The sequence below is a fragment of the Melospiza georgiana genome, chromosome 5 (genome assembly GCF_028018845.1).
Source record: "Melospiza georgiana isolate bMelGeo1 chromosome 5, bMelGeo1.pri, whole genome shotgun sequence".
NCBI lineage: Eukaryota > Metazoa > Chordata > Aves > Passeriformes > Passerellidae > Melospiza > Melospiza georgiana.
Window position 1 is genome coordinate 34,124,528 of NC_080434.1, and position 23,304 is coordinate 34,147,831.

The window sequence follows — 23,304 nt, forward strand, 5'->3', positions numbered from 1 at the left end:
AGGCCTTCATACGACGGGGATGAGGCTGCCCATACCAGTTTGCTGACAGCAGAATATTAACACCGACTTTATTGATGTGTCTTATGGGATCAACATGATGCACATGTTTCATTGGCAGGTTTCAGCATCAGAAGTGGTCAGGGAAATGAAAGATTTCTGAAGATTCAACAGGGTTTTTATACTGTGTAGGGCAAGCAAGACCCCCTCAATAATACAGCTTTCAAAGCAACTAGATCTGCTGGGTTTTGTTTGTTGTTAATGCCAACTCCTATTCAACCTAGAAGTCAACAGCAGAATTGAATAATTTTCCTTTTATTCTCTATGATATTTTATCCATGAAACTTTTTTGAGCATTGACTATAATGGAATTAATTTTCTGTGGACTGTCATGATAACTTAGGTCAGAGCACTCCCTTCCTGCTTTCCCTTTGGAATGCTGTAACACTGCAGTTGGCACCATCAGCTGGAGCACTGAGCAGTCACAACTACTGAAAAAATCCTAACAGCCATAGCAACATACACAAATACATCCAATTTTTAGGAAAAGATGTAACTAACACTTTGGTGTATGTTCAAGAGTGAACAAAGCATTTGAGCTCCACAATAAACTGAAACCTTTATTTTTGATTAATCTTATTTTGGCTTTCTGAAGAATAAGAGTAGTTTGTTTTTTCACAGTGTACTAAAAATACTTCTACGTCAGCATACACCCAGGCCTGTCAGAAATAAAGCTGCTACCTTATAGTTTCTGTGTTTAAAAAATTGTCTACAGGTACATTCCTCTTAGCACAAGAATTGTCAAAGAGATATCTCATTCTGAACAGCAGGTTTTCAAGTACTGATATACTTCCAGCTTCCTAAAATACAAGGAAAAAAATCATAGTTTTGAACCATTAATGTTGCAGAAGACCTCCAAGATCATCGAGTCCAACCTTTGACAGAACAACCACCATATCAACTAAACCACAGCACCGAGTGCCAAGTCCTGCCTTTTCTTGAGCACTTCCAGGGATGATGACTCCACCACAAGTCCCAATGCACAAAAACCCTTTTCATGAAGAAATCCTCCCAACCTGAACACCCTGCAGCACAGCTTGAGGTAATTTCCTGTGTTTATGCAAAATTAGTCTTAACACTAGAAGTAGAGCGTGTTTCAATTTTCATCAAAGCAGGGAAAAAAAAGGGAATATTTTATGAATGCAATGTTCAATCCTACCGATTTTAATCTTCCATTCGTTCAGCAGGATAAACTGTTTTGTTATTCAGTGAGCTTATGGCATTTTAATGTAACCTTAATGGTATTTTCCCAGCTACTGGAAAGAATACTTACTTTCGTCTTTCAGCCTCAAATTTACTCAGCAGTTTCCGGAGACCACCATTCTTAAATCCTTGGAAATGTGCTGCTGGGGCTCCCACAGTGATAACATCATACAGAGCATCTGGAATGGGAATAGAGGAACACAGACATCTGAATGCTCCTATCCCTAAATCATGGAAACACTATGACATCTATTCCACAAAAAGTAAAGATAAGTCTATATAATTTCCAGGGAATAATTGATAATCCATGTCCCAAGAGCTAATCAATCTTTTTATACAGCCACTGCACACTTTAAAAAGTTCATTTGATTTATGGCTATATCTAAATTATGTGCCACTGAGTAGAACAATATTCCAGCTCTGCAGTTTACAAAGCTGACAAGTAAATTGGCCCATTGCGTATTTCATTCTATTGCCCCTTTCATTATTTAACTTGTAGTCATGTTGAGATGCACAGATTCAAGCATTTTAGAGTCAAAAGAGACCATTTTGATGGAATAGTCTGACTGAATAATAGAGACTACTGAATCACAGCTAATAATTCCTGCATCAAGCTTGTCTCTTGGTTGAGTGAAGGCATCTCTTTGTTTAGGCATCTAATCTTGATTAAAAGATTTCAAGTGACAACAAATTCACTGCATTCCCAGAGAAGTCAATTAGGCTAGTAAAAATCCCTATTCCTTTTCTAGCTTGAATTTGTTTAGATGTAACGTTACTGTACTTTCAGATATAATGGTGTTTAATGCTAAATTGGTGAGCCCTGCTCTATGACATACACTTTTTATATATGTTTATAAACACAAAGTCAGTTGAGAAGCTACCAGAATAGGAAATAAATCATACTAATGAAATGCTTGCTGAGAAAACAATCTGTTGTCACTTTCTGTATATACATGGTGCCTTATGACATAGGGGATGAATTCTTTGATTGGATATATGCTTACAGAACTGGAGGTGAAACATCATTTTTCAAAGAGCTTGTGACTGATTGTCAGGGCGGAGATGAAGATTTAATTACATCCCACACCACATAACTGTTTTTTCTAAGTTTAAATTTACATTTACAGTAAGTATCTGTTTTGTACCTGAACTTACTGGAGGTACAAAAGTGCAGTTCCGAATGCCTCATCCTTAAAATGCATTTCTAAAGGAAATATTACAGGATGTTTTTTGAGAACTGTTTTATTCCTCAAAGAAGTTTCCCATGTAAATTAAAATCTAGACCTCTCCTAAAATAGAACTTGCATTCTGATGATAAATATGCCCAGAAGCATGAGCACTGTACAAATGATTCACAGTTAATGAACTATGCCTTACTTCCTGAGCTGAATCTCAGAACATATTTGCTCAAATTGATTTGAGCTCTAATGAGTTGGTGACTCTTCAATATCCACTTAAAAGGAGAAGTGACATAATTTCATTTGCCTAAGGTGAGCCTCAAGATTCTTAAATAACCCATTCTTCTAGGTTTTTATACAGATTATCACTAATACATATTCTTCAGCTATTAGGACTCCACTGATACTCGACAATAAGGAGGAGGAGAAGGCAGTCAGTGTCTTAAACTGGCCAGATGCAAAACAAAAATCACTTCAGTTCACCAAATCTATTTAAAACAAGCACATACTGCAAACAGGAACAAAAGCAAAGCTATGTCAATATATAGATTTAAGTTCTCTAGTATGATGAACAGAGCACAATGTGGGGTTTATGAAATGGATAAGGATACCATTGACCCATAGGAAAACAGTATTTTTCCTCAAAGCTACTCCTAAAAGAAAGCTTAAGCACACTTTCTCTTCCATTTCAGTACTCAATGACAACCCAAACAAAAGTTCAGGAAAAGCAAACCTGTTATTATACATGTCAAACACAAAAAAACCCACATACCAATGTGTATATACAATAGATGGGATTAAAACCTATCTTGCATTCCCAAAATTAACATATCTGATAGTGTAAGGGTTAATGACACCTCTATGGATCATTAGCTTGTTTAAATGCCACCTCCATGAATTTTTATTCTTCCCCTTCCAGTGTCAGTCTCCTGGTTATATTCCAGGTGTCCTTTGATATATGCCAAGCAAAGCATGAGCTGAGAAAGACCAACCTCATATCAAAGTGCTGCCTATTCCAGATCAATTAGCAATTGCTACAAACTGCTTAGACTGCATATATCTAATACAAGACACAGGGAAGAACATTAGTTAAGTAACAAGACACAGGGAAGAACATTAGTTAAGTAATTTTGAAGATCCAAATTTGGAAGACAACTAGAACAATTCTAACATTTATCTCTTCCTGTACTCTTTTTGATTATCAATTAATGATGTGTGCCAAGCAAAATGGTTTTGGAGAAGAAGGGAGAAAATTCATAGAAAAGCAAAACAAAACTCCAGTACTGTAAAAGTTGTGGGTGCTTAAGTAAGTCACAGATTTCACTCAACTTTTCTTTTTATTTAGCAAATAGAACAGTGTCCTGTTCACAAATAGGTTTTCTTGAAAAGACAATGTTAAGCTTCTGGCCCCCATTACAAACCTAAAAATCCTTTTCAGTTAATTAATTAACTTGAAAACATTAAATTAAAATCTGTGTTATCACATTATGTCACTATAAATCCCCATCTTGTTGAAATATTTGGAGGCACAGCTTTTTAGTAAGTAAAAGAAATAACAAAATATTGAAACAACCAGTATCTATCAGATAATTGGAAGCCCCTGTGTTCCAACTTAGAAGTGGATGTATACTCACACAGTACAAAACAGGAAATTTACCACTGTTTTTACTTACTGTTTTACAATCTTAGATGGAGATTAATATGCGTATTAATAAGGCAAAAACTGTATCAGAATGTAATTTCTGTGTTTGTAGTTACAGCAAATTTTTCAGATCTCAATTTATCAACAAATTATTCACTGCGCCATTTGGTCATATATATGTATCAGTATGATCTTTGATCTGTAAAGGAAGCTGCTAAAATCATATGCAAGTGGCAACAACAGAATTCTGTGTTAAAAGAACCACAGACCATGTTACAGAAAGTTATCCCCCTTTCCAGGAGATGTTGGAAGCTTGCAGTATTTTCACTCAACACTGAGTGAAAATAGCATATATTCTCCATTTACTTATTTGCTTGAAGTGTCATAGGAACAAAATGAGCACATCCTTGGAATCTGTTTTTAGAAAGGAACTTGGAAGAAATTTAGTTAACCAGCCCTTAGTTTTCCAAGATTATGTGCAGTAAATGTCCACAACCTGTGGCATCAGAAGACGAGGCAGGGAAATTCCTTGCAGAGCTTTGACTTTGGATGTGATTTCTAAATTTCAGTGAAACTGTGTTTCAAAGCATACTTAGTCATACTTGGGGAATTTCTTTACCTTTCAATCGAGGACTATGCACATGCATTCTTTGCAGATGAAGATTTATTGGGATGAATTCTAGTGTTTTTTCTCCTTTGCTACAGCTTGATTTAAAGGAAGAACCTGAAAAACAAAAGTTTAAAGAATCATTGTCTTAACCACCCAGATGTTTTTGTATTCCTTTTAAAGGGAGACAATACTTGTATGTGAGGAGTTGTCTTTAATTTACCTTCAATGGATAATTATATATTAGGAGATGAAACGTTCACTGAGTCTCAGCATGTATCCATACTGGAAGCAACAAAGCAGCATTTAATTCACAGAGCAATCGAACTGTTTTATTCTAGGAGATAGATACTCTTCCCTGCTGTCTGAAATCAGTCTGTAGTCTGCTGGAGACAATGCAGCAGTTAATGTGCATTGTGTTTATTCTGTGCTAAAACTGCAAGGTTACAGAACTATGATGGCACTGCATTTTTCCGAGTAAGATTATTTTCTTTGAAGAAAAGTATTGTATTGAATAGGCTATGTGTTCTTCCTAGAAAGGTCAAATAAAGAAGCATAAACTATCTTAAGGAAAGCTATATATTTGTTCACAGGAGGCATGATGCCTTGGAAAAACAAAACAAAAAAAGATTAATATGGCTGTATATTTCCAAAACATTAGATTTTGAGTAGTATTTTGGTAGTGTAAAGAAAAATAATTAAAATCTGACAGTATGAAAACATAATTTACCTGAACACATTTAATACAGAATCTGTATAAAATAAAAGGGTGTAGATTAGGAAAGAGAGGTGGCCTTGTCTTCTAACTCAGGCAGCCCAACGTTTACCTAGGCCACTTTTCCAACATTCTATCATTTTGCCAACTATTAATTACTAGAACTAAAATTCCTCTCATTCAGATAGATTTTTAAATAAGTTTTGCCAAGGTTCAGCCTTTTTTTGAAGCAAACACATAAAAAGATAAAGAAAATATTTTAAATTGTTTTTTGCTTGCCCAATCAAGACTTGCTAGTGTTTATCTGTTGAAACTGCCATAGGACTGAGCACTGAGCCTCCCAATATAAACCACTCTGCCCGAGGGCACCAACGATGCTCCAGACCAGCCAAGCTTGCTTAGGTTGCTCCCTAAGTTAGGAACTTAAAAAAATAATTTAATACAGATGAAGAGCAAAGCCAGGAGTCAAAATTTTAGATTAGACAGGAAATCCCATGATGCAGATTGAAACAAACAAATAATTTTCAAAGTTCCACTCCCTCCCAATATCACCAAATCTGTGCTTTAGAGTTACCTAAAATTACTGGGGTTTTTGTTTCCTAACCCTTATATCTTCCTGGTATGTTTCCTTACAATAAAATGCTTTACATTCTCTCAAATTCTCCCATTACTGAGGATAAAAGTGTTTGCCAAAACAACTCAAATCTGAAATAGTTTTAACTTTCTTAAACATCCATTTTCAATAAATATGCTGGTAAACCAAAATTGCTGTCTAACACTAATGTGGCTTCCCCATACTTCCACAGCAATCTCTCAATTTCAAAAAGAGATTAAGTGGTCTCCTAACAGCCTTCTCCACTAAATTCCCAAATAGTTTGGTTGAGTTGAAGTGGGTGTCACTCAAAAAGCCCAACATGAGATTGTACTGGGGAAGCATGAGCATATTTTGGAGAAATTTTATTTGCAGGTGCTATCTGCCCTCCTGAACAATTCAACACAAACTCAGGCAATATTTCAAGATGAAGAAAGACACCTGCACTGGCTACACTGAAAAGCAAAATGGTTTTTGGCATGCCTTGAATATGTTGACCTGAAAAGTCTGAATTAAAATTGTGCTCACATCCCTAATCTTAGCAACTTCTACTTCATAAGTACTTGAATTTCAATGTGCTCCCAACATAACTACAAATCAAATTAGTATTAAATCAAATCTATGTCTGGCTCGCTTTTCTAATCTTCTATACAATCTTGTATTAGGTTGCTTTGTTTTCTGATTAATGTCCCTTTCTCTTTTACATGTGCTGATTTGCTCCTCCTGGATGACCTCAGTTTCCCAGGACCACATTATTTCTCTCAAGACCCAATTAAGATGGGTCCTTTAACATTATAAACCCTTTAGAAAGTCACTTTGCACAATACAGGTCTTGCAGGGTTTATGTTTAATAGATTATGTTGTCTATTTTTTAAAATCTCAAAATGTCCCCTCAATATTTTCCTGAATGCTATAATTATTACATTGAATCTGTCATTATCTGTATTTATTGGCTTGTTTATGACACTTTATGGAGCGCTTTAAAGATTAATTAGGCAAAGATTGAAAATACATATAGATACCATTTAAAACAGAATCACAGGAAGTGTCATACTGGGCTAGACAGTAGATGCCAAAATTGGAACTGGGATATTCTGATGATGGCAAACAATCACAAATACAAGAAATGTCACTTCTGCCAACTAAATGGAAATAATTATACAACATTTAGTGCAACACAAGAGCTTTTTCCCCCACCAAATATTTAAGCAGCTGACCGACTGCTTTCAAAAAGGTTACTTTCAGTTAGAGACTGTTTTTTTTAATACACTAAAATCAGATTTCTCCTTTTCTGTGACCAAGATCTCTGCATCCGGCTCTGGGCTCCCAGCACAGGAGGGACAGGGACCTGCTGGAGTGAGTCCAGAGGAGGCCACAGAGATGCTTATTGGAATAGTTCAACTTGGAAAAGAGATTTCAGGCTGATGCAATTGCAACCTTACTCCCTCAGTACATGGAGGGAGCTTACAATAAAAGCTGGAGCGGGACTTTTTACAAGATCACGTGATGACAGGACAAGGGGATTCAAACTTAAATGAGGAGATTTGGATTAGACATTAGGAAGAAATTCTTTAATGTGGAGGGAGGTGAGACACTGGAACAGGTTGCCCAGAGGAGCTGTGGATGCCCCATTGCTGGAAGTATTCAAGGCCAGGCTGGATGGGAGTTTGAGTAACCTGGTCCAGGTGGGCTAGAACTTGATAATCTTTAAGGTCCCTTCCAATCCAAACCATCCTTTGATTCCAAGATTTTTATGTATTTTATTCCCGCTGAATATGCCAGTATTTTATAGCTAACAATCTAGTAAGCTCTGAAACATTCCAGATAAAATCACAGATTCCTACCTGTGTGCTTCCCAAGCTCTGCCAGAGTGTCCTGGTACATGCTCAGCATCTGATCACAGTGAGCAATTACACTTTTGCGCATGTTGTCCCAGTGAGGAGCGAGCTCTCCCAGGTCTTTAAGCTCCTGATTCCTGCAAAAAGGGAAGGCACTAATTAACTCATTAATCTATTAATATTCATCCAAATTAATCTAAAACAAGTTTGCTACAAAACATCAGAAAGATTTCCTAATTGAAATAAATTCCGTTTTCGGACTGCTTGTGAGATCTGCTTTTCATCTCTCTTTTACAAGTACACAATAAATTATGTCAGTAGATAATGCAGTAACTTTTGTGCTCAAAACTCATCTGGTATAAATGCAGTAACCTTCAAAATGAAATACTACTTCTTTCATGAAGGAAAGAAGGCTTCCAGGCTCCAGAGAGCTCTGCTCAGAGCAAGTAACTTTATGTGAAGAAATATTAAACAACATTGGAAAGAATATAAAGTTTCTTTTTCCTGCAAAACTTTCAGTATGGTTGTTTTGATGCACTACTCTTTGTATACTTTCATAAACACTTCATAAACATATTTCTAGCAGTGTTTCTACAAATTCAGTTTAATCCACACATCAGCTCTCACCACATTTCTTCAGGATTCAAAACAAAATATACACAAAAAATCCCAACACCAGCTCCCTAAAATGTCATGTCCAGTGTTCATCAGGTCAAAAAAGTACTGCTATGGTAACCAAACATGTCACTGGAAATCCAAAAGGAAATCCTTTAGTAAATTATCAGCTTTCCTGTACACTCTTGAGAGCTGACCTGAGTGAAATAGAGATCATCTGAATTTCCTGCACAAACAAGCTTAGTACTTTGGGCTTTTTGTTTGGTTTTTCCTCTTGCAGAGGAAGTTTCCCCTGTATCTCTCCCAAAGCCATTTTGTGGGACCTGCTTTTAAGGAAAATAAAAGATCTTCAGTCAGTATTCAAACATCTGGAATTTGGCAGGAGAAAATGTTTGCAACACAACCAGTTTTCATTATTTTCCTTGGAGCATCAAGAAGAGTGTTCCACTGCAATTCTTGGAAGTCTCCAAAAAGTCTTCTAGAAGACAGTTCTTGCATACAGAAAAATTATGTAAGAAAAGGCAAAAATGGGGTAGAAGAGGTGGAAAGGGGGAGGAAAGGACCAGTAAGCTTGCAGCACAGGAACAAAGAGCTCACTTATGTGAGCAGCAGATCTGACCATTAGTCAAAAAGTCTTAAAATGACTTCTTGAATGGAACAGCAACACACTGGTGATGCTTTCCCCATCATTATTAGCTTTGCATTAGTGTGAACAGTGCAGTCAGAATAAGCTCCATAGGCAGACCTCTGCTCCTGGTGTAGGTGACAATCAAAACCAAAGAGACTGCACTGGAAGCAGAATTATAGCATTTCATTTATAAATGTTCTTGAAAATATCAACATGGAAACAAAGCCACAACACGTGAACTTGCTGACAGTCTATGTTAACGATATTATTACTTTTTGCCATTTAATTGCTCCTGAAGCTGAACCAATTAAACTTTCCTCCAACAATACAAACTGGTAATGCTGTAGCATAAGAACAATCTGTCATGAAGGGATATGAGAGGATAAACCAAACATTCTCAGTGACTGTTTTCTTTGCCAGTTTTTAGCAGTATAACATGAGGTTCCCTTTCAATTAAAATCTTAGGGCTTCCTTCTCAGAAAAGTGTGTAAAATTTGTCAGGGTATGCAATTTTGTTTATGTGCAGTGATAATGTTTCGGCCCTTAATATTTATGGCCTGATTTAATAGTTTTAGCAACAATGTTTGGACCTGGCTGGCTTCCAGAACTTTACTACTCCTTCTGTATAGGAATAGAGTATTCTATCCAAGAACTATATCCCTGCCTCCATCTAAGCTCATGCCTGGAGCTGCTGGTCTCAAACTGAAGTTTGAGAGTTAACTCCACTGACATCAATAGCAATGGGAATATTAATTTTAATAGGTCTTCAAGAAATATCAAATCCTGCCCCCATTACTGTTGACAAGGTTGGTATTTGTTTCTTCTCAGAAACATGTACAAATCAATGAAGTAAAAATGCAGTCTTCAGTATGTGGCAAAAAAAGACACATCAACAATGCTTAAAGTGAGAGTACAGTGCTACAGCAATCTAGAGCATACACAGTATGGAAATTTTAAAGACTACGATTTCTGAATTTATTTGCATTTTAAAATACAGCAAAATCAAAACCATTAGAAAACAGGATTATATGGCAGACACTTCCATAGAAAATAGCCTCATTTTATATCTTTATTTCTTTTTCTAATGAAATTATAGAAGACAGAGGATTTAAATTGGATTTATGTCTTGTGGTCTTTTTACAGTTTATCACTGCTGTTGTTGACTCAATACAATTCTGAGTTATGAATGAAAAAAGAGTTGTCTTTTCTATATCTAAACTCCATCAACAATACTCCACAGTACCAAGCTTTATTATTATTACATGAAAGGCCTTTTCTAAAAGTAAACAGAGTGGAAAAACCATAATATTTTTCATTTTTGAAAAAGTTTATAGTTCACACTAATACAATTGTTGGAATTTTTAATAATATTTTAATACTTTAATGTTCACTTATTTCATTGAATAACTTAAAAAACCCACTTCAACCAGTAACTGTGTCAAACAACAACTGTGCTATTAAAAAGCACATAAGCTGAAAATGCTGTATGAAGGCCAAGTAGCAATTTTTTATACATACAGCTTCAAAAATCTAATGATGTGTTTCCTAGTAAAGCAAACATGACAAATTCAAAACCTAGAAAATTAAGTGATTTTGGCCTCCACTAAGCAAAATGAGCTTCTGAAATCTACTTTTGCAAAACATCAGAAGCAAAGAGCTTAGCAGGATTCAAAACAAGGAGACATTTCTGCAGATTATATTTGCAAAACTTCTGTAATATTGTAACAGCATAAAAATTCTGAATATTTATCAAACAGGAGCTTTGGAGTAAATATAAGCCATAAGCTTTGGGATATGACTCAATCATTCATACATAAAGGAAGTTTAGAAGCTTCTAAGGAAAAAGCACAGGAATTATTCTTCCTAACAAAGTTCACTTTAAAATGTATGGATAACCGCTTCATCTTTTTTTTTTTTTTTTTAAAGAACAGAATCAGATAAAATTACTCTCATTTTTCTCTGCTACAAGATATGCTTCTGTGATATATAGGCAATAAACTCCAGACAAACAATATAACATTCCCTCCAGAAATAAAATACTCATAGCTTTTTCACTCTGTTGTTTCCAAACCAGGCAAATAATTATTACGGAGGAGTCAATAAGAAAGAAAAAGAAAAAGAAAAAGAAAAAGAAAAAGAAAAAGAAAAAGAAAAAGAAAAAGAAAAAGAAAAAGAAAAAGAAAAAGAAAAAGAAAAAGAAAAAGAAAAAGAAAAAGAAAAAGAAAAAGAAAAAGAAAAAGAAAAAGAAAAAGAAAAAGAAAAAGAAAAAGAAAAAGAAAAAGAAAAAGAAAAAGAAAAAGAAAAAGAAAAAGAAAAAGAAAAAGAAAAAGAAAAAGAAAAAAAGAAACAGAAAAAGAAAAAGAAAAAGAAAAAAAGAAAAAGAAAAAGAAAAAAAGAAAAAGAAAAAATGTTTTTCTTTCTCTACTAATAATCTCATTTTAGACTCTCTTGAAAACAGTTGCAATTTCTGTCTCCTTACAGAATTTCCAAAAATTATTTCAAGTTTTGGTAAGCCTGACCTGAGAGGCAACTAAAAACTTCAATGTGAGTTGTGCTTACCTTTGCATGCCCTGAACAGTTGTTTAGAAACAGAAAAAGAGAAAACAAAGCAGAAAAAAGAGACAAAAGAAATCCCACCAGAACCACATGAGCAAACTACCCACCCCAAAAATGGCAACAAATACATTTAAAATTATTTTAAAGACTCTTTTCCTATACATGTGAGGAGAATAGACTGGGGTTTGCAAAGCCATGATAAGATTTTATATGGTTACTAAGAGATGAAAACTTTAAGTTCCTTTTTAATTTCTATCCACTACACTTTTTATTATACAAAAGTGTAGACATTTATAAGCTAAATTTAACTTGTTTCTCCCTTCCTACTTTAAGACCATTTTGCTTCCATTTCTGCTTTAAATTCTTTCCCTTAAAGTTAAAATAAAGTCAAATACCCTTAACAGTTACAAATTTCAAAGCATCATGTCAATAAATGAAAGGGTTTGGTTAACAATGAACACTGAAGTTTTATCAAGAGATAATCAATCTTAAGATGGTGAGAAAAGGGAATTTAAACTACAATTTTTAATGAATACTGAATAGCATTAACACTTACTGGCACGTTTTTATAGGTAATTGCTTCAGACCTGACTATATTGAAGCCACAATAAAAAAAATGAAACAGGCTGAGTATGATAAGTGGCTTCTGAGACAAAAACATTTATCCTTTTATACTAACAGAGGGGAAAAGACACAGAGAAGAATACTTGAGCTCACACCCAATGCAGTAGCATCCTCCTCACACGTTTTACTGGACTACAAGTGTGAGGACTCCACAAGAACACACATCTTCACAATTACTTTTCTTGAAAAAGAAAGCCCAGACAAAGCTGAAGCTCCAACCCACACTCTTATATGATGATAGATGACACAGATGCTCCTGTTCCCACCATCTGCTAGTATTCTACATAGCGTTGCTCATTTTGGTTAGTCTTATCTCCTCCTTCAGACTGCATCAATCACTTTGTCTCTTTCTCTCACACCCACACTTTCAACTAGGCTTGAACAGCTCAACCACACCGGCAGACAGGAAAATCACAGGCATTTATCTCAATCTTTGCGCAACTTCTGTTTCTTTTTCAAATCTTTATTTTGGTGAAGAGAAAACCCCACCATGGTGAATTCTTACTAGGAGTTTATCCAGGGAGGTGAATTCTATAATATGATACAACAACAAGGGCTATTACTTGTATTATGCCTTTGGAGAGAATAATGCAGAAGTAGTAAAAGTGGTTGAAGTAATCCTCTAACATTTAAAAGGCATTTACCCATGAGGCAAATGAAAATATGGGAAGTGCATGAACTGTGAGACTCAGTATAATCTATTTTTATTGCTTACTACAAAAACCTTGCACATAAGCATTCTCAAACAAGATGAGGCCATAAATGCCTAAACACAGTACTAAATGAATAAAACAAACTATTATAACAATTCATAGGAATTTTATAACCCATCATCACCATGCATAAGGATGTATCAGTCCACTTTATTAAATCAGACTTTATTAAAATCAAGATTCCAGCCTCCCACATGCTGTTCTATTGACATATAAACATCACAGGGAAGCAACAGATGGGGTAATACAAAAAGGAAAAGAAGCTTCATACTGCAGAACAAACAACCACAGCAGGTTGTTTTGGGATGTGACACAACAGGAAGGAATTGCCTCAAAGTGCACAGGATGGCTTTGGGATGCAGCACTGGGTCCCAGCATTACTCTTACACATGAGACCAGCTGCCCATCTATGTGTTAAGTAACTTCCATGAGGAAGGAGGCCATATCTTCTACATCATCCATTATCACTGGAAGAAGAAGGTGCTGTCTTCAGGGTAGCCCTGGATTACTTAAAATAAAGGCGTTTCCCCAAATTTTATCAGCACAGCTTACAAGGATTCAAGGACAGGCTCCATTTTAATCACTGCAATGGCAAATTGGACATTCAAAGGCTTTTGGGACACCTGTGTTCTCTATTCTCCTTTTTCTTCAGGCCATGCACATTGTCATGATTCTCAGATATCTCTCTGGGTTATGAGGCCAAACATTAGGGTTTCAAACAAACATTACTTTGGAATCCTTTTCTTATGCCAACTAATTTAGATTAGCTAAAGGAATGTCAATTTTATCCTCATTGCTCCTTTATTCACTATAAACTTGTCATTTTTCATGGCATAATGTTTGTCTACATTATTAACTCTACCCAGACACATAGCCAAACACAGCACAATGTTGCTCAGCCCCCTGTAATTTTCTGATCCTTTACAAAATGTTAATGTTCCAGAATATTTAAATTGTTAATCAAATGGTGGTGCTAACAGGTTTAAAGTCATGACTGCACTTTAGCACAGTTCATTGCTCAGAACTTATGAGGTCACTGGAGTCCTATTGAGCAATCAATTCTGTTCAGTTACAGCTGTAAATTCTTAGCAGCTGTAAAGTGCCCATTTCATACTACAAATAAATATATTTTAGCTCCTCGTCTGCATGATTCAAAGTCAGAAAAATATAATTTATATTGCTGCCTTTTCCTTACCTTCTCATGTCCTCCTTTATGTGCAGATTTATTAGTTCTTTAGGAACATGGAAGGAGAGGGTAGTCTCAGCCATCTGCTCCCGGATCCGCATCCACTTGTTGTCAGAAGTAGGGAATCTATACAACTTACAAACGGGGTTTCTCAACACTGCAAAGAGCAAAAATAATTTTATTGCTTTCATGTGCTTATATGACTCCAAACATTTATGACAATAACCTGCATAATTATTGTATTATTTCCCCCTAGCTTACAAAATTAATTTTAGAATCATTAAAATTCTACTAAAACCATTTAATTTCTATTTCATTTTTATACCAGCACGTGGAGGGCAAAGTATTACTAGTACATCAATAAATCACATTTTACCAGCAGAGTAGGTAACTTTTGAATTTAGGTCTTCAAAGTAGTGAGAATGTCAATCAGAGTCTCTTTTCTTACATTTCTGCTGAAGTTAGGAAAACCAGAGAGCACAAATGAACAATGAACTCAATACAGCCACCACCACAGCTTGCCAGCACCACTCACAATTCCAATAAATTGCACAGGACTCAGAGTTCAGCTGCATCTTCCCCTGGACATGCACACACAAATCATTAATGCAAATTGAAGGTGTGCTTCTGCATTAAAGGAAACTTGACCATATTAGAGTTACCTGGATCATTGATGGGGTCAAAACACTGCCACTACATAGAAATAAATATAACAGCCCTGTCAATATGTTACATACACAGCTTTCAGATCACTATTGCAATGTGACATAAGAAAATCACATTTCTTTGTATTTTGGAAGATTATGTTTAAAACCCATCACTTTTTTATTTTACAGTTTTCATGTGTTGGCTACATTTCCATTCAGATCTTAAAACAATGCCATACAATCTACTCACTCCTTTCCATCTTTTTATTTTCTTTTTTTACCCTCCTCTTATTTTCCAGAAAGATCAAAAAGGGGAAAAGCTGAGGAAGAAAAAGTTCTGTTTCACTAGTTTGGTAAGTCTACTTGGAGACAAATGATTGCCATTTAACACACACATCCACAATATCTTGACTTGGAATGAGTGACACCTACTAACAGTGACAGCTACTAACAAACATTTCACTGACACCATTAATGTTTATGTAGAGAATTAAAAATAAAAGGTACCCAAACTGCCTCGTCTATCTAAGCAATCAGGATTTTTAACAAAAATCCTTTAGGAAAGGCCTAAAATAAGACCAGAGATTTAAATATACTGATAATAAACCCACTGCTTGCAACTCGAAGAAAGGAGCAATGTTTAAGTGGTCGCACTGCTCTATATTCCCATCACTCTGCTGAGATGTCTTTCATCAGCAATCTTTGATGAAAAACTGTTGTTGGATTATGCCCTTTTCTGATCCAGAGATGGAGCAACTGAGTTATAAAAAACTTTTATTCTACTTTCAATCTCTTGTGAAGGGTGAGACAATACAGATGTTATAATTTATGCCTTTACAATCAGAAGCCAACTATTTCTTAATTACAGTACATTATAAGCACTTCTTGCCATTTTATTGTCATTTTATGAGCCTTTTTAGAGTAATTTTGCCTTTAGTTCTTAGTGATTTTACTTTCAAAAACTAAATTTTCACTCAGTATTGTGAAATAAGTGAAAGAGATGCTTAATTTCTCTGACATATTAAAAAGAGCAATTTTTCTTTACTATCAATACCCAAAATATCTCAATGTTCAAACCTGAGGAAACTAAGGGCTAATTCAGGTCTGGCCTTAAACAGAAAACTGCCAAACCAGATGATAATTTTGAGTTGGTATTGTTTTTTCTGTTGTGCCCCCCAATCAGTATATTACCTGGACATTTTAAATGATGATGCCCTTAACACAAAGATTCTTTATTTTACCTTTTTATATCTACTTCCTAAGGAGTTTATCAAGGGATTTTTTCCAAGAGCAGCCCTTAAATTCACACTCAGAATCTACTACAATGAAAAATGCACATTAATCTGTGAGAACCTAATGCAAATATGTACCTGAAAAATCTCTTTCCTCCCATCTCCTCACTGTTACCATCACAAAGAAAAACAAACCCCAGAAAACCCATCACAACTGCAGCAAGGGACAAAGAACACTAAAAATATGGATTCAAAGTTGTGACTTTTATTGTGGCTAGAATTATTAAACTCCTCTCCAGGTACTAGCTTCATCTTCAGGTCTTTGATTCAGGTCTGAATTTTCAGATGGGGATAATCTCAAGTGTGTTGTAAGTTTTTTAAATGGTCAAATCCATGGGTTTAAGAAGAAAATTTCATTTACAAAGTCAAAAAAAGCCTGGGCATTTTTCCCAAATAATCCCAATATGCAGTATTGCTAAAGCTTAAGATTGCCAATAAAAGCTGCATAAGTACTTGATGTTTTCTTTATAAACAGAACTACTGAAGGCATGCAACTCCATAAAAATCTCAGAAGTATCTTCCCCTCTAACTGCAACAATAATTAATTTCTAACTGTAACAAGTTGTCTAGAACCAAATTCTAGAGTGCATGTACAATAAGAAGGGCAAGACTAGAATTGGTTTTCATAAAAAGTAGTGATTAAAATGAGTGGAAGTTTCATAAAGATAATCCTTGCTGTACTTAGACCGTGATCACGAGAGGCATTGAAGAAAACCCAAAATCCACATGAACTGCAGTAGTTAAAAAAGAGAAAACTCTGTTTTAAAAGCTTTTCTCTACAGCATCAAGCCTGAAAGCCAATGCCATATATTTACCCATGAATATTTTTGGACATTGTCATTTTTAATATGAAGACCTCTGTGCTTTTTTTCCATGCAATATCCTTCACATTGCTTCCCCTGAAAGTACAATCAAAAATAATAAAAGATTGAATACTCCGGTTTTATTTTCATTCCCTATTGAACATAGATCAAAGCATGTCTCTGCCATCTATTAATTTGCTAGCAGTGTTTCTATTTATATCTTTCTTTGTAGCATAGGAATATGATGTGTATTACCTCAGGAATAATAATTACAGCTTTCTTAATTTTGCTTAATTCCAATTACTTTTATTATCTTTCTTTTTTAATTTAGAATGCAATTTGTTTACAAGTAAACAACTGGCAAACTCTCCAGCATTATAAATAAATAACTGAATTTTGAGACGTAAATTCAGTCTCTGGAGGTATAGATGGAATAGTGATAAGGCTCTGAAATACACTGCTTATTCCCACTCACTCAATAAGCATCTCATAACTCACTGGAGGGCTGAGAGTTCCCTATCCTAGGATTTAAATTTCACAAGAATGCCAGCATGCTTCTATACCTACAAGCTTAAGGATTCACAGAGGCAGGTTTTTTTCAGTTTCATCATTTTGAAGGCCTGGTAAACAACAAGAAAATACCAGAAAGCTTTACAACAGCATACACATGTACTAAACATGAATGTATATGGAAAACATGCTGTTCTGGGGGCAGTTCTGTATGAGCACAGCATGTCAGCAGGAAAGTGGAGGTGATGCTGCATGAGAAGAGAAAGTCACAAATACAGGAAACAGACTGAAGACTAATTATTTATCTGAAAAAAACTTCCTGTGAGTGCAAACTCTTCCCAATATCCTGCATGCTGTCATTTCTTGCATACGCACCTCTTTCCCCTCAATTCTTTAAAAAAAGCCTGACAACCCAAAAAATGACAAAAAAAAAAAAGCTCTTCATGGTATTTTTGACTTTATAAACACGAGTAGTGTTGAGTGGGCTTTGGTTTTATATTGTGTTTGTATATGACAATAACAAATGTGAAAATGCTGTCTAGATACACGGTAGAATCACATGGAAATATTCTTGACAAATTGATCGAGACTTCAATATTCCTAAAACTGACATCTACCTTGGAAGTTCCAACAAAACATATTCACAACCTACAGCATTTTTCTAAACAAAAGAAGTCAACAAAAAACCCCAATCAAACCTATACAACGGAGGCAACAAACAGAAAACAATCTGTTGTGAATCAGCATCATTCTCTGACAGAAATGTCATTTCTTCAAGTCTCACTAATCTGGATGACATACAGAATCACAACCAAAGAACTGCACTGGGCTAGATGAAATCCTTCACCTGGCCTCTGTATCTTGTGTCCAAGAAAAGCCATAAATACACACCTGGAGACACAGGATACCCTCCATGCCTCCAGCTATTTCCAGTTCAGGAATTTCTGGAGCCGGATGTAGCTCCGGCACATTCAGAAATTCTCAATTAACATCTTTCTCGCTTTGAATTGATGAAAATAAATGGTATTTCTCTAGAACATATTTTTTTCCGATTCTGATCTAATCTCAACAACTCACAGAAAAAAATGCAATATTCACACACATATGGAAGAACTTAATTTTTGGCAGTTTTTAGGGCTTCCTTCAGACTGCAAAGCTGATTCAGGAAGTCTGCCCTATCAGAGAAATCAGATGAAAAAGTTTCAGGAAAGATTTTAAAAAGTTGTAAAAGTTTGGTAACATTCCTTCTCAACGGTATGTAGCAAACACAGAAATCTTGACAGTGCTGTGGTTTTAGATGACCCATATAACTTATTTATGACATTGTTATTGCCGAGTAATGGAGATTAATAAACTCAGGCTAATATAAGTTTTATGGCACAGCACATCAGCATGTAATACTTCTCAGCATAATGAAAGAAAAACAGATCTAGTTTAACACCATGCACTCAAGCCCAAGCTGACCTAGAATTGAGAATGCCTTGCCAACAGCTCCCTTCATTCTAGGACAGACAGTTTCCAGATCAATCTGAAACTGCCACTTCACCAGTTATGAATGAGAGAGATTGATTGTCCTGGGTATTCACTTACAAATAATGCAGAATTATTTTACAGAATGCCGTGCAATGACACGACAGAAACTAATGATGTTAATTCCATGCCCATGGAAGTCACTGACAGTGATTTTCAGTCACTGAAAATCACTGAACAGTAAAGATGCAGGAGATGGAGATTTCAGCACTGCTTCAGAAAGCGCAATTGACACACATTTATTCAAACTTCTCAGTGAAATGATAATGCCAAACACGTATAAAACACTAAAATAATGAACTTGAACATCTGTGCAGCATTTGAAGAGACATTGATGAGCTCTGCCACAAATCTGTGTGATTTCTTCAGGACCAGAAGTGGAGTTGCAAGAGCTGTCTCTTACAGATATTGGAATTCTTACCTGCATTTAAGGAAGGCAGGTTGTCCTTCCCACTTATGCCCTCAGTGGCTGTACACTCGCGAACCAATGCACACTGCAAAAAAATACAACACAGATGTGACACATTCAGGGGGTCTGAGATAAATCCATGGCAGTTTATAAAAGGTAGGCTGAAAACCATGAGTGATAATAATATAAACTTCCAAAGTCTTACTTAGAATTTACATTTTTCTTTATATTTCTGTTCCAAGATACTGTAAGACAATCAGAATTATAGCCAAGAAAATGAAAAAATATCATCAGCTGTTCCATAACAAAACAGAAATGTTTCCTACCAGTATTATGGCAGAAATGTTGAGAGATAGTAATAGTTTAGCTTAATACATTTTATTATAAAAATAAGGCACTTTAGTTTAAAACCATTTTTGACAAGTTCCATGCTTTCGAAGAGGTTTCTTTAGACAAAGCAGTTTTCACATGCACAGCGCAAGAAAACACTTCATTAATTTTTAAACAAGGGAAAAGCAGGAAGCACAAAAAAGTCCTTAAAATGTGCTCAGATTTTGTGATTCACCAGTTCAAAACTTATTTATTTTTTATTAATTCAATGACTCATCATTCTCACAATTGCATCCTCACTATCAACATATAATCCAAGACTGTGTTGCAACTGATTTGTACAAACCAAGGACTCCTTTAAAGACCATACATTGGTCATGAGTCTGGTCTCTCTTTACAAGTATAAGAAACCCCTAGAAAGCTGCTATTAAAGCCTTCTGTGTCCCCCAGGCCCAACAGAGCTCAATAACTACATCTCCAATAACTGCAAGGAGTCTCATTCCACATTCTGCAGTGGAAGAAAAGCCAAATAAAAAGAGAAGGCTGAAAAAAACAGCTCATGTTGCCTATATTGTGCAAGTTTTACAGGTCAAAATCAGGAAGATTTCACAGCATTTGTTGGTTTTTTGGAACTGGTACCACTCATCTAAGGCATTGAAGTTCTCTGAGATAAGCAGTGAAAAAAAAGTGTGAAATTTACCCTCAGAATTTGACAGAAAAGCAGACTGATTTTGCTATGCAGAAAAGATACTGAAAATAATGTCCTCTGCTCAAAAAATAGTTTTATATGTAACTTCCAAACAAAAAAATCCTGCATTCCCTGTAGCAATATTTCATTTTATTCAGGAAGAACAGGATACACCACAGTGTTAAGCAGTAAACTGTTGTATTAGGGCTGCAAAAATTGTGTGCTCCCATTTAATGCAGATGAACCTGCCGCTTTGCAAAGGAATTTACCTCTTCTTTGCTTTGCCTGTCTGTCATTCTTCCAGCTTTTCAGTATTGTGGGCACAGATTGCACATAAAAATCAACATAAACAGGACTTCAAGGGCAGAAACCAGAGCAGCTGTCCAAGGAAAAAAGAAGCTGTATTTATGGCATCCCTCTGGACAGTTTTTATCAGAAGTGATCAAATATATTCAGTTGAGATAAAAATAAGCTATTTTTTTCTTCAAGAAGGAAAGGGCCTAGGAAACTCAGGTGAGAATATTACTCTGTACATCTTCATGAGTTTGTTTTTTTTGGATGAGGGAGATAAGTTTACACAGGACTTGCACCAGAAATTTTGTTTTAAGTTCTTAACCCAATTTGGTAATTAGTGTTTTAGACATCTGGTACAACAGATCATTCTAATTAACTTTGTGCAATAAACTGAGTTTCTACCTTTTGATCCTGAGCATCTGCTGTGATGTGATCTGTTTCCCCCTCATCCAGCTCTCCCATCTTCATAAGATTGACTTCAATGGTACCAACTGTCTTTCCACCATCAGATGTCCTGGAAAAAAAACCAACCCATGACACTGGGTCACTTGCAGCATCAAATTCTTTCAATTAGAATAACATCAGTAAATATTTAGTGTCCTCTCCATTCTGTAAAGTGCAGTCACCGCTATTGAGCTGGCTATTTACCATCACAAACCAAATGTTAACAACAATGAGGCAACTTCTTCAGGACAATGAAAGTTCTCATCACAAAACTGAGGACAGCTAAGTGCTATAAATGGTGCATGAATCCATGAACACTGCCAAGTTCTCATTCTAGACCTTAGCCTCTTTGTGGACCATTGGATAAAGGGCTGTAACACCGCACCAATATTCCACTTAGGATCTGCAATCCTAATGCAGAGTACATGGCTTTGTTTCCTAACAATCTGCAAAGAAAGGACAGAGTGTATTAACAAAATCCCTGCAAAACCAAAACAGTGAAGCTAATCTGAATATCACGTTTCCCTTAGTAATCGCTCCACAGAGAAATTATTCAGAATCCATCCCATTTCTTGAACTATATGGGAATGGTAGTATAGTTACAGGTGAATTCCTTTATTATCATCCCCATAAATAGTTTACTTTCAATTAATCAAAAAAAAAAAAAATTTAGATGTACATCACCAAGAGAAGAGCATTGCTGACTTCCTTTTGGAAGAAACAAGGGTTTAAACTCCTGAAAGACACCAAATGCTTTTTCAGCTTTCACTGGCAGCACAGCACCAAGTTTATCTCCCCGGCTTGTTCTGAACAGCTAGATTTTTTTTTTTTTTTTGAAAGGAAGGAAAGAAGAGTAACTGATAGTTTCATAATAATGAGGAAAGGGTAACAAAAGGCACCAAGCAAAAATAGGCAAAAAGGAAATGGCGAGAATAAGTTCAGCACAATTACAAAAACACAGCGAGGAAGGAGAACCAAAACAAATACGTGTGGGGCAATACTGTGTCTTTTCTGAGCAGTGGAAATGAAGAGTGATGAATCCGGAAAAAAGAATACATAGAAAACTTCAATGTCATAAAATCATAAAACCACAGAATTATTGAATATGCTGAGTTAGAAGGGACCCATTAAACAAGTTCAGCTCATACAGTAAAATCTCAAAAAATAGTTACCCCCAAGGTTTCAAGTTAAATAATTATCTTCCTTGAAAACCACTAGGCTTTACTATACACTCAGTAGAATACACTCATCTTGCAACTACACAAATCTGGTCTTCTATAAAACCTTGCAAAATAAACATAATTCTTCATATTTTACATGTGTAAAACTTCATCTGCTCTAAGCCAAATTAATTACTGACAATAAACAGACTATTAAAAATGAACCAGTTCCAGATAGTTTTGCAATTGAAGAAGCCTATATTAATTTAAGAAGTATCCAGAAGAAAAGTAGTAAGGGTTCAGTGTCCAAGTTGTGCTTATGAGCAGAAATACATAATAATATTGAAAGGGCCTTCTGAATGAAGAACTTTCCCCTGAGTTGCTACAGCCTTGTGGCGTGACTTCTTCTTGTGTCAAACCAGCACCCAAACTAGGCTCTGTCAACAAATGCACTACAGCATTCCCAGCAGAAAGGGAATACAGCAGATGTCAGCAAATCACATATCTTTAGAAGCCAAAGTGTGTGCTTATGAGACTGACAATTTTTCAGGAGCTTAAGGTGTTCTGATCAAAGTGCCAAGCAAATAAACTGATCCAAACCAACAAGGCCTGTTGCTCCAGTAAAATGGAAATGCTAACTACACTTTCTCATCCTTGTCTCTTGTTCTTTAGAATCCTAAATATTTCCCTTGGTGCTATTATTAAAAGCTTGGCCTCAGTATGACAGTGAGCATTGCACTGTTTGCCTGCACGAGGAGCAATATGTATTTTGTGTGGGTTTAAAAACAGTGATTGATATAATTTCACTTTTATATATTTTTTTATTATTATTTTCTTCTCAAAATCACTCCTGTTCTGGTCTAATACATAGTTAATATTACAATCTGTTACAGGTGTTACCTGTAAGAGAAGGTAATGCAACACAATAAAACTAAACAGTGGGACTTGTTGCATTGTAGTTGCACTTCTTTCTCCAGTTCTTATCTTCCCACACAGAAATATGAAGACACAATTTAACAAAAAAGGCAACAACAACAAAATCA

At 35.6% G+C, this 23,304-nt stretch overlaps 1 protein-coding gene across 2 annotated transcripts in view; it reads right to left on the minus strand.

The window, feature by feature from the left end:
• INPP4B (inositol polyphosphate-4-phosphatase type II B) overlaps positions 1–23,304 on the minus strand; it is a 146,550-nt gene that overhangs the window by 64,839 nt on the left and 58,407 nt on the right. For both annotated transcript variants that reach the window (XM_058024122.1, XM_058024123.1), the window contains 6 exons: positions 21,060–21,171; positions 19,358–19,430; positions 14,164–14,311; positions 7,839–7,969; positions 4,700–4,804; positions 1,331–1,439 (listed from right to left, as the gene is read on the minus strand). In XM_058024122.1, the coding sequence (XP_057880105.1) occupies positions 1,331–1,439; positions 4,700–4,804; positions 7,839–7,969; positions 14,164–14,311; positions 19,358–19,430; positions 21,060–21,171 (678 nt within the window). The remainder of the gene's footprint in view (positions 1–1,330; positions 1,440–4,699; positions 4,805–7,838; positions 7,970–14,163; positions 14,312–19,357; positions 19,431–21,059; positions 21,172–23,304) is intronic.